Consider the following 13,281-nt stretch of genomic DNA (forward strand, 5'->3'; position numbering starts at 1 on the left):
AAGTGAAGTAAATAAGAAAAGTAAATATATGAGAGTGGATAAGATGAAATTGTAAACCCCAACAACACCATTCATCCATAGTTTCTTAAAACCAATTGAATCAACTGCATTTGCATATTTAATTCTGTTTTTGCATTTAACAATCAAAACTTTTTTCTTTTCTCAAGTTTTATGAAATTAGGTTACATGAAAGTTAAGGCCTAAGAGTCCTTTGGGAAATGATACTCGGACTTACCCGTTTATATTACTTGATAACGATCTAGTACACTTGCCAGGGGCTTAACAAGAAGTTGAATCTGTTTCTTGTTTTGAGGCTACCTCGCATGATGTATGGTTGAAGAGTTTCATTTCTGGGCTTAGAGTTGTGGACTCTATTTCTAGGCCATTAAAGTTGTACTGTGACAACTCTGTGATAACGGTTGAAAAACAATTACTTTCATGCTTCATTTGAGATCAAAATACACCCTTTAAGGCTTAGAATGAGCTTAAAATCAAGCAAAACACGTAAGTTATAGAATAAGAGAATCAAAAGTTGTTTTTATAGATATTATGCTTATTTTGCATTGTTTTGCAGGGTTTTGATGAGAATTGGAGATGAATGGAAAGAAAGGTTGAAGATCAAACGGTTGCAGTGTAGAAAAGTCAACCAGAATGCAAAAAGTCAACTAGTCAACCAAAAAAGTCAACCAATTGACCAGAATGTTGAAAAGTTGACCAGAGTGTAGTTGACCAGCGCCTAGCGATGAAAATGACCGCGGGCGGTGGCGCGACTCGAGGGAAGCCGCCGGGCGATGAAATATGATGTCGGGCGGTGGTGCGACTGATGAGAAACCGTCGGGCGCCAAAATATGATGTCGGGCAATTGTCTGCTGGGCTTGGGCTCAAATTCTGTTACTTTTATTGGTTATAAATAGCCCTACTGCGAGTTTATATGCATTCTTTTGACAGAAAGGGGCGACCAAACCTAGTTTTCACTCCTTGGAGAAGATCTCTTGGATGCTTAGGATCCTTTTTATCCAATCTAGGGTTTGTTTTTCCAGTCTTCCATTATTTTTCATCTAGTTTTACCTTGACAATGGTGAACTAAACCCTTTTGTTGTTGGAGAACAATGTAATCTTTTGAAGCTCTCTTTTATTGAAACTGCTATTTATATATATGCTTGTCGTATGCTTTGATTATCAATTGTTGAGTTTCTCATCTACGCTTAATGCTTTTATCGTTTAACTCATTCCATAATTGTTGTTTGTCTTTATTGATACGAGAACGTACAATACTGTCATGAACTAGTGGGAAATTCCTTGATTAAGCAATACCACCTAGGGATAGGGGGTACGACGATCAATTGTTTTTGCTTCCGTTTATCATGCATTATTAATTACTAGGGGAGGCTAGGGATAACAAGCTAGTAATTAGTAATAGGCTCTTTTCGCCGAGGGATCGGGTTAAGGGTAGACTAAGAAAGTTTGCATGACAATTAGATAACAAAGCGAATCAAATAAGAGAGAGTGGATAAGATGAAATTGTAAACCCCAACAACTCCATTCATCCATAGTCTTTTTCTCGTCAATTGAATCAATTGCATTTTCATGTTTACTTGTTTTTCTTACATCCAAACCAATTAATTTTTCTTTACAACTCTTACGATTTCAATTTGCACGAACGATAAGGCCTTCAAGTCCTTTGGGAAGAACGATATTGGGTTTACCAATTATATTACTTGAAACGATCTTGTACACTTGCCAGAGTGTTAACACTTTACTACGATGTTTATGGCTAAGAACAATAAAAGTGGATATTGAAGTAAGAACATTGACATCAAATACTTAACCATCAGAGAACGTGTTAAGGAAAAGAAAGTGGTCATTGAACACATAAGCACTAAGTTGATGATTGTTGATCCTTTAACTAAAGGCATGCCACCAAAGAATTTTAAGGATCATGTAGTGCAAATGGGACCTGGTTCCATGATGTAATTTCATTATCAGTACATTTTTTATTCTTCAATGAAACTCTTATTCAGTTTGATGTTTTTCTCATATGTTNTTGTGCACATTTATTTTGAGAAGATATCATTTAGTTTTGATCTAGCATAAACATATGGTTTATGTATTAAGTTGAGAGCTAATGTTGATAGAAATATACATTGTGGTACATGGAAGATAACACTCACTATCAGAGGATCTATCGCCATGACTCGTATATATTTTGATACTTATTGTGGTTAATAATTGGATAAATGGACCAAGTGGGAGAATATTAGCATTATTTTAATTATAGAATAAATATTATAGCATTTTAAGTTTCTATTTTTAAGGAACATAAAGTGGTCCATTAAGCCATTATTTTTATCCTTTTTAACTGCATAGAGGTTATGGAGCAGTTATTATATTGTTTGAAGGTAAAACCCAACCCACTATTTTTGAACCTGTGATGGTTAGACTTTATATAAAGGGAATGAGTTACTCTCAGTTTTGATCACTAAGTCTACTCCTCTATTCAGAAAAACACACCATCGAGTTTGAGTGAGTTAAGGTTTAGAAAACAAGTACAAAATTGCAATGGCAGGAGGTACGCACATTATTGCACATTATTCTTTCATGTTCTTGCTTTCGCTGTTCTTGATCTGTATGTATTACTGTGATGTTAATATAACATGTTTAGATCAATTTTACTCTGCTCTAGTGTATATATATATATATATATATTTATATATATATATATATATATATATATATATATATATATATATATATGATAAATGAAATTTTTAGAACAAAAATGCTTTCACATGATAAATTTAGAAACAACAAATGATATTTTTTAAACTCATCCAATTTTGATGACAAATTCTCATATTAATAATAAAATAAGTAGAAGTATATATAATATTTTATCTTTTAAATTAGATATGAGAATGTGGATAATAAGTATATATTCATCTCATTTTTATATCCGTTTTAAAAATCTTACTTTTTCTCATATGCTTTAATTTTAAATTTCTAAAAGTATCTATGTAATTTACTGGATAATTAAAAAGCTGATATTAACTTTTTCAATCCTTAATTTCATAACTTATTTCTGAAAAACTACATTTGATAATTTTTTTTCATTTTTTTATAATTATTTAACCTTTAGCATATTGTTATATTTGCATGGCTTCAAAACCTTAAACTGCGTGAAACGAATTAATAAGACCAATTATCTTACCATCAATGAGGTTGAAGCTTCACGAATAATAAATATTACCTTAAACAATATGAAGACCTATATAATGTATAATGGCTTTAGGATAAATCGAATCAAAGTAACAGTGTCTATAAAAGAAATACCGAGGTGCCAAACCAAATGAGAATCCTAGTAAACGTTGTACTATAATAGTTCATAACACTCTCTTACTATACCAAAAATAATTAATAATGTGTATACACACACATATTTATTAACATAGATTTCTAAAATAATAATAATAATTAAAATTTATTGATTTCTTTTTAATTTAATATCCATCTTGCACTGGTTTTTAGTCAAAAAGAAACTGGAGAATTTACATAAAGTAATTTTAAAAAGTTTACGTCATAGAAATAAAAGATAAACATTCGACGTAGATGGCAAATAGTTAATAAGAATGGTACGAAAATTATATAGGTTAGCATTTCAAATGATATGATATTATGTTGATTGCAAGCAGAATTTCAATTTTAAATATTAAAAATCTTTGTCGTTCTTATCCTACTTAAATATAATAGCTCCCACGAGACTAGAGATAGTGAAAACATAAAATAATCCGAAAGCACGAAATATGTACCTTGAATCCACTTCACTAGAAGCCAAATAAGTATCTTATTTATTTTTTAGAGTGGAAAGGAATCTAAGCTACTAGTCTACTAAAGCACTACAATATCCTTAATTTAATGCACTACAAGACAGCTTAGCTGATGTGAGCAAATCAAGTCACATCTAGCTAACATTCACGTTGTCGTGATAGAGCTCAAACAGTAAAAATTTATTTATTTTAACTAAAATCTAAACACATTCTTAATTTATTGTGAATTTGCTGATAAAGTGTAATAATTTTCTTTAGTTAGTTACATAATTTATACATAGTTAGTATATCCTCGTTGGAAACAAACTTAACAATTTCTCATACCCAAATGTGCTAAATCAAATACCCCCTCTCAGTAATTTCATCAAACACTTTCCAGGCACTGAAAAGGAAAGAGGCTTCGTAGGAAGGATTGAGGGCAAGATGGGACGCTGGGTCCTGTGTCCTATATTTTGAGGACTGGATGGATTTCAGTAAAACTTTGCATGTACAGAGGAGAGAGCAAATTGAGTGTTTAATTTTGCAGAGATTGTTTCCACTACTTTGGATTGCAATAACTATGTCCGAGTCAACATCTGTTTTGGGGAATCAGGTTCGCCTTGCATTTCTGATTTATTGAATGATGCGTTGCTTTTGCATCAATAAATAGGAAAATGTGCACAAAAAGATGTAGCAATGCCAACAGTGTAATTAACATAGAGGAGCATGAAAATTCGATACTTAAATGTAACAATCTTATGATTTTCATGATAATGCATTGGATGCTGTTCCAAAATGTTTTCTTGAATGCATCGGATCAGATTGATCCTATTGGATGGAATATCTTCTTCCTCCATTTTTTTTCCATATTTTCTTATCATCAAAACTTAAAATAGTTTGAGAAATTAGACATCTCTCGTATAGAATCCATGCTCTATTTTCTTTTTCACCGAAGAATAATGCATCAACTATGCATGTGTGAAAAATAGTGATGTGTGGAATCTAACTGATAAATTACAAAAGGAGGTTCCTTCATACCTCAGCAATAAAATTTTCTGCTAATGAGTGTCATCGAAATGCTAAATCAGTAAATTGCAAGTTTTATGGTTTAGGTTGCATTGAAAGCCAAGCTGAAGTATATTGTTATAGTTTAAGTATATGATATAATGATTTTTGGCATTAGCGTCCTTGCATGTGTGCCCCTACCATTATACCTGGTCATTTCATTCCAGAATTTAACAGTTCTTATTATGGCATGAATGTAAATGCAGCAATTGGACCATCAACGGGTGCCATTTATTCACTCTTAACTCGTCCATAGTTTTTTCAGAACTATTTTCAATAGATTTACGCCTTCATCCATGTATAGGGAACAAAAAGGTCCCTTCCAAAATGGCCAGAGGAATTTCCTATATGCAAAGAATCCTTTATCATGTTCATGGAAAAGATCAAAATTTTGATAAATAACCAAACTTCAGTGTCTATGCAAAATAGGTGATTTAATAATATTTGGCTAGAAAAGAATAAGAATACTTTTTTTTGAACCATTCTGAGGTAGTGACTGCTTCAATTACTAATTTTTGTTTGGTAGTATTAATATTTAACTTGGACTGAATATATTCGGAAACTTTTTTGAACTATAAATTGCTATTATGACAGGACTCAACTCAATCCACCCTGTTACATTTGTTTATTGCCATCTGGTTCATACCTTTTAGGAAAAAACAGTATTGGTTTGGGATCAGATAATCTGCATCCTGAGGTTTAGAAACAAGATTTTGATTGGATCTAATCCTTGGGATGTAGATTATCCCTTCCTTTTGTCATGACCAATTTATACATCGTTTAAATCACCCCTTCAATAAAATCAGCATCCATAGGATGTGGATTATCACTGCTGTTTGTTATTGGAGTTCCTTACGGGACAGTTCATGCTCCTTGAGGCATTGCTGCAGATCAAATGAGAGATTCTAGGGTATGCGTGCCATGAATAATGAATCACTGCATGCTACAGGTAAAAATGCACTGTGTACATGAGTGAGTGTTATGCATAAAAGTGAATAATATTACATAATTATAAAACTTTTAAAAGTTTTAATCTTAACCAATTCTCCGAGTAGATTGGTTCGTGTGATTAAGGTTTGATAGTTAACTCTTTCTGTCCTTATGAGTGCTGGATAGGTCCTTCTTGATATCATTACAATTTTCTAAGAATATTTTTTGGCGTGTAATGACTAGACAGAATTGTTTTTGAAAGTTTCTCTGCTATATATAAAGTACAAGATTTCTGAAGAACAATTCTATACAGTATGTAGCTAAACAAGTACTATATATGTGTATATATTCGTGAGAAACTTAATGAAAAAAATAATTTTTATACTAGAGTAAGAAATAAGAATAAAACATAAATGAAATTGCACTGGAGTGTGCACTTGTCAAGCTAAGTAGTGAGCAAATACTTTATACATTACATAGCCATAAATAATAGAGAAGCACTGTTTTTGTTGTTTATGTCTGCTACTTTTACAACATTTTCAGAAACATTAAACATGTTTAGCACATGTTAATAACGAGAGCTTCTTATACAACAACTTGAAATATTTTGGAATTTATGAATAACGATTTCTAGCTTTCTTGCAGCAAATAACTGGCTTCTTCCCTGCCGTATGTGAAGCCTTTCCCATCTTTGAAGATAAGAAATTCCATCTCCACACTAAAAAGATATGAAACTTTTACATAAATTAAGTCGGTTACCAAAGTAAACCTTAGACTCTAATAATATTGGTGGGTATTTCAAGAAAATTCATTGGAGAGGTACAAAACTAATTAGAAATGAATTCAATTACATTACTTTCAATCTAAAATCTTAAAACGTGTTTATGGATTTTTTTTCTTATATGTTGCTTAGCTTTTCCATTTGACTAATTAAACTCATACTTGAATTCCTAAAAATCTCTATTTCAAGTGTGAGCCCATCATCTCCAAACCAAAAAAATATGATATTTTTGTATAAATTGAGTCAATCATCAAGATAAATCTTTAACTCTAATATTACTAATAGGTTTTGAGATAATTTGCCAAACAAATATACTAATGAAACATAAGTTCAAGTTTACATAAAGAATTGACACCACCTTTGATTTAAAACCTTAAGACAATGGGTTATGGATTTTCTTCGTTATATGTTGCTCAACTTTGTCATATTTAATGGTACTTAAACTCCCACGTGGAGTTTTCAAAAATCTCCATCAAATGAGTCCCTTCACAATAATATCATTTATTTATCTCATTGTTCATCAAACGAAACACTTGACCCTAATATTATGTTACAAGTCTTTAGAGGAAAGATTTACCTGAAAAAACAATACCAATAAAATATGAGTCCAATCTATTAGATAAAATATTATAATCACTTTAACCTAAAAATTTTATGATAATAAATTTATGGACGATGTTTGTTATATGTTACTTAATTTCATTTCTTTTTTTTTTTAAATGAAAATGTGTAATGCAAGATCTAAAGTCTTTTCCAACCATAGAATTCCATGCATTTCCGTATGCTTCATCAAGTTTATGTGAATCAAGGAATTAACTGCCACAATTTCTTATGTTCATTAAATATAAAACAAATTAAATTAAAATTAACTTTTCCATAAATTAAAATTAGTTTATGAACAAATTAAATAAATTTGTTACGTTTGTATTCATAGATTCTTAGTATAAAATAGTTTGCATTTTCGTTTAATCAGAAAAGATATTTAATATAATTATTATGGAAAATATATTTTTTTATTTTCGAAAAAAGATTATTAAAAATCGACATTTTAGTCATATATGACAAGATGATGCAAACAAATCATTATACTCCGACTATATTGTGTATTCACTAGTGGAAAAACGTTGATTAATGTCGGTTATTTTGGGTTTTTAACAACGTCTATTAAACAACTGACGTCATTTTCAGTGACGTCAATGGGACGTCAGACATGAATATAACCGAGGTCTATAATGACGTCAGTCACTGCCACGTCCGACGTCACTAAACGTCGGAGTAGGACTAACTGGACGTCTAAAGACATTATATAGACGTCGGTCTGAGCAATAACCGATGTCGAAGAGGCACTAGAGACTTTGAAAATGACACTGACTGGCGTCTAAAAGGTACTATAGACGTCGATGCATACATTAACTGACGTCTAATACAGTGGTTGTGTTTTAGTGCAGTTTTGTTCCCGTCTTTGGATAGCCTAGTAGCACAATCTCCTTTTGCTAGTTTCCCCCAAAAAAAGCTTGCGTCTTTTGAATTTCTTATGGGATTTCAACCCAAAACGGAACCTGAGTTGTTGCTTAGTTCCATTTTAATCCGCAAGAGGGAAAAATCACGGTGAAACGATAACTAGGCAACGACCCAAGGTCGTTTTTGGGTTGAAACGACCAAAAGAAATTCACAAGACGCCTCTTTTTCTGGGAGGCAGCTAGCAAATGGAGAATGTGTTACTACGTTACCCCGAGAAAGGAACAAAACTGCACTAAAACACAACTCAAAGAAAGCAAATTTTAATCAGTTGAATCAGAAGATAATCGATGAAAGACTAAACTAAACAAAGTTTAAACGGTAAGCATAAAAAAAACCACACACCTGGGATGCAATGCCACAAGAGAGAAAGAGGAGAGGAGGAAGACGATAAAGATATCAGAAACAACAATGGAATGCCGTAAGAGAGAAAAAGAAGAGGTGTCGCAAGCGAGAAAAAGAAGAGGTGCCGCAAGAGAAAAAAGAAGAGAGGAAGATGATATCAGAAACTGAATGCCGCGAAGAGTTTGCAGTTTATTTAAAATGAAATTGAGCGTCGGTTGCTCCAGAAACTGATGTCTATAGTCACATAGGCGTTAGTTATCCCACTAATATGACGTCCAAGTTAACATTTAAACTGGCTTTTTGATTTCCTATCAGGGATGTTCACGACAGTTGTGATGGGGCGCCGTCTAAGGCCCTCGAGTTTGGTGAACATAATTAATTACAGGCACATAGACGTCGCTTCCCCTCAACACCGATGTCTAAATTGAAGAATTTTTTGTCTTCCCGCCTTCCAAACAGGCCTTAGACGTCGCCTTTTGACTATGTGACATCTAAGGGTATGGGAATTAGGTGAAGAGTATTAATTGCAGCCTAGTAGACGTCGGCCCCCGTTAACACCGACGTCACTGGACTGTCTTCTCACCTACCTCAGGCCATTAGATGTCGGTTTGTGGCAGTGGGGACGTCTACAATATCATAGACATCGCCTTACCTCAAAACCGACGTCTAGTTTACCAAGTTATTTACGATAATACCACCGTCCACTCATATATGTCGGGTTACCCGCAAACCAACGTCTTATGAGTGACGTTAAATAGCATTTTTCCACTAGTGATTTAAGAGTTACTGTACTTATAATGCATTTAAGTGACTGTTATTTTTTTGAGACCACTTGCATATCTTATTTCAATAACGATAATAAAACACGTACAGGTACATCAATGAATTGGATTAAATGGAGAAGAATACGTCATAGCTACATATTTCATTCATTTAATAATTAATCTCACCCAAAAATACAAGGTTTGTCTGATGTTATAATTATAAAATTGTTTAAGAGTGTCAACAGTGTGAGAAATTCATATACGAAGTTGTAGAAAGGTCTGATATTGAAATAAGATGAAAGAGATGATAGTATATAAGGAAAACATATCCATAATCTCTTATTATCTTATGATTTTTCGTCAAATGTTTATATAGTTATGATATCAATTACACATAGCTAGTCTTTCCTGATATTTACGAATAACCCAACAAATACTATAGTAGATATGGTGAGATTGCATTGTAATAATTTTAAAATAATAGTAGAACTATGGAACTTGTTCCTCCTCCAATTAACTTTTTGTCTATGTCGGACAAAGGATCTAAACCAAATCATGACAATTCTTTCTACTCACACAACTAGCTCTTACAGGGATGATGCCTTATTTATTTAAAGCCATACCTCGTCTTCATCATTGTAGAGAGAACAAGGAAAATACTGTTTGGCAATTGTTCCAAACGTACTTTTTTTTAGCACTTTTGCCTTCAATTCTTTTGTAGAATTGGAATATTAACATTCGTTTTTCTTTTTCTTTGTCTCGCACTCACACCATTTGAGGAGCAACCACGTCTAAAATTAATTTCTTTTTTTATTAACCAAAAGGTTTACCACCAATATGGAGGTTCGGTCATGGGTATATTTTTGTTAATATAAGCACCCACATTTAGTGTTCATGTCCTAATCAGATTCGCTTTTATATATCAATATATATATATAAATAGATAAAAAAACAATGTGATAAATGAAATTTAATTGTGAAAGTCAAATAGAAAGGATGATGAGCAACATTTGATATACAAGATTGATTTAGTAATAAAATTAGAAAGTAAGTAGTAGGTTCAACCTTTTCACTAACACTTAAAAGTGATGAGTTTTGAAAGGTAGAGTGAAAGAGGTTACGAATTCAACTACTACCATTAACAAATACTAACAACTAACATTTTCAATTAAAAAAGAGACTAAAAGAAGGAATACAATACAATCTTCCATTTTTATCATTTCCAATTTCAACATATTAGATTTAGCATAAAGTAATTTTTTTCACTCCTAATTATAACCAAGAAAACCTATATTAAGTTTACTTTTGAGTTGTCTTACATTCACTTTTTTTTTTATATGAAAACATATGCTTATTACATTTGTCATATTTTACAAAGCAACATCCGACATGTGATTCTATCTACTTTACACTCTTATAATATTCTTTGATCAATGAACAAGCAAATTCCCTTCAATATGTTTGACACATAACTTCTTCCTTGAGTTTTAATTTTCTATTACATACATTTATAAAACACATTAGGAATATAACTATCATCTTGAGTATGCGTTAGATAACCTTTTTCTTGTTGTATCATGATCACTTAAATATTATCTTTATAATTATGAAATCAACTTCTTACAAAAATTATCTTTTTCAATAACAAAAATCTATTTTCGGAACTTCTATCTTTAACATTGTTATTAAACTCGAAGATCATACAAAAATGAAAAAAAGATAGAAACTCATAACTCGAAGATATAACTCAACTGCTAAGAGTTAGGAGTATATGAAATATTATTCATACATATTTCATAAAATTGGTTCATAACATAACTAAAATTAGGTTCATAAGTTATAAAATAAACATGCATAAAATAACTAATAAATTCATAAATGTTTAATAATCATCATTTTTTTTCTACATGATCTTCATTTTCATCAATTTCCTCTCCTTCATAGCCTTCATCTTTTGTCAACAATTGGATAAACCTCCAAATCATCCATAGGTCCAACAGCACCACCTTTACTAGCATCTTCATTTTCTCTAACTTCAACTAATATTTCTTTATCTAAATCATCGAAACTTGAATTTGCCTCATTTTCCTCTAAAGTCCATTCATCGTCAGAAGAAAAATCATCAATGTTATAATTCTTTGTTTTCCTAACATTCTTTTAATTCTTCAATCTCAAGTTAGCCATCACAAACACCGCATCATTCATGGTCTTTTGTTGTTGTTAGAGATATTATCTTTATCTTATATTTATTTTTTATCTTTAGTTAGTTTGTTATTATTTCTTATTTGTATTTTTGGCTTAGCCCATATTTTTTCTATTATAAATAGAGTACTTTATGTCTATATTCAATGCAAGGAAGATAAATCTCATACATAGTTTTCACTCTATTCAAGATGATATCTAGAGTTTAAGGTTTTATTAGGAAAAAAAAAACTTGGTTGCCTTTGCCACTACCTTACCATTATCAGCGGCGATGCTGTTTATTGCTTCCAATGACGCCATTGTCTACGATTGTTGTCTACCGCTGCCATTATTGGAGTTTTAGTATAGGAACTTTAATCTCCAATTTCTTGAAGATTTCAATGAAGCACTTAAATTTCTTTTCTTTCCTATGATATTTCTTTTGATGAGGAAGAGGTTTTGCATATGATATTTTCTTCTTTCCTCTCTTCCTCTTTTTCTTAATCTCCTCCCTCAACTTTCTTTTTTTCTCTTTTCTTCTTTTCTTCTTTATTTTCACATATTTTTTCTCTTTTCTCAACCACTGTTTTTTCTCCCTCATCATCGTTATCTTCCTCAACCAACTTTTCTGTTTCTATTTCCTCCATCTTTTCCTCATCTATCTCTATCTCTTTTTCCTCTATCTTCTCCTCCTTTCTCTCCATATTTTTCTCCTCTATCTTCTCCTCCTTTTTCTCCATTTTTTCTCCTCTATCTTTTCCTCATCTATCTCTATATCTTTTTCCTTTATCTTCTCATCAACAACCTTATCACTTTTAGAGATAGTGGCTTGGCACTCCTCCCTAGGGTTAACTTCAGTACTAACCCTAGAATCATTCAAAGATGCAGTCACGCAATCTAATTCTATCTCCTTCCTTTTACATCTTGCGTCATCATATTCTGAAAAGGAAATCATATTCTGCAATACTTGTTGGAATGTCACTTCACGGCTTTCTGATGGAGATAATTGCTGCCAATGTTGTTTATTTTCCTCCAGCCAGCGTTGTTCAGCTTCTCTCAATGTTTTTCTTGGCATAGAGGATTGTTTTGGCCAAAGACATCGTTCAACTTCCTTCTCTCTTTCTTTAAGTGTAGGAGAATATTGTTTCCTTTGATGCTCAACCTCTTTAAGTGCAGGACAATATTGTTGTCTTTGACATTCTCGTAACTCCTCGCGTTGTTGCATCTCCTCCAAACTTCTGATGAAAGACATATTCATACCTGTCATTCGCTGAAAAAAAATCGTCATCTGTGGTATCCCTGCGTGACGTAATTTGTGCCTCGACAGCTTCCCCAAATTGGTTTTGATCCGTGTATGAGTGAGGTTCCCACCAATGGTTGAAATCATTTTGGTATAATTGAGTGCCCATATAATCAAAATCTTGTCCAAACTGCATCCTGCAACTGTTAGGCAGAAAACCCTAGAAAACATTTATTAGAACAAAAGTAAACATAACAATCAAGTCAAATTTAATCAGTTTACACTACTAGATAAGTTAAACCACGAGTCCCCGACAACGGCGCCAAAAACTTGTTAAGTCCCTAACAACTGTACCAGATCGTTATCAAGTAATATAAACGGGTAAGTTCGAGTATCGCTTCCCAAAGGACTCTTAGGCCTTAACTTTCATGTAACCTAATTTCATAAGACTTGAGAAAAGAATAATGTTTTGATTGTTAAATGCAAAAACAGAATTAAACATGCAAATGCAGTGAATCAATGGTTGAGGAAAAACTATGGATGAATGGTGTTGTTGGGGTTTACAATTTCATCTTATCCACTCTCACATATCTACTCTTCTTATTTACTTCACTTGTTTATCCAATTGCAAAACAAACTTTCTAGCCTACCCTT

At 32.3% G+C, this 13,281-nt stretch overlaps 1 protein-coding gene across 1 annotated transcript in view; it reads right to left on the reverse strand.

The window, feature by feature from the left end:
• Positions 1–6,170: 6,170 nt before the first annotated feature.
• The window catches only part of LOC106780546, a 91,832-nt gene continuing 84,721 nt past the window's right edge, over positions 6,171–13,281 (reverse strand). Inside the window, exons 4-5 of the mRNA XM_014668850.2 lie at positions 7,273–7,363; positions 6,171–6,567 (exon numbers count right to left, since the gene is read on the reverse strand). Of these exons, the coding sequence (XP_014524336.1) occupies positions 6,429–6,567; positions 7,273–7,363 (230 nt within the window). The 3' untranslated portion in view covers positions 6,171–6,428. The remainder of the gene's footprint in view (positions 6,568–7,272; positions 7,364–13,281) is intronic.

The sequence above is a fragment of the Vigna radiata genome, unplaced genomic scaffold, assembly GCF_000741045.1.
Source record: "Vigna radiata var. radiata cultivar VC1973A unplaced genomic scaffold, Vradiata_ver6 scaffold_391, whole genome shotgun sequence".
Taxonomy (NCBI): Eukaryota; Viridiplantae; Streptophyta; class Magnoliopsida; order Fabales; family Fabaceae; genus Vigna; species Vigna radiata.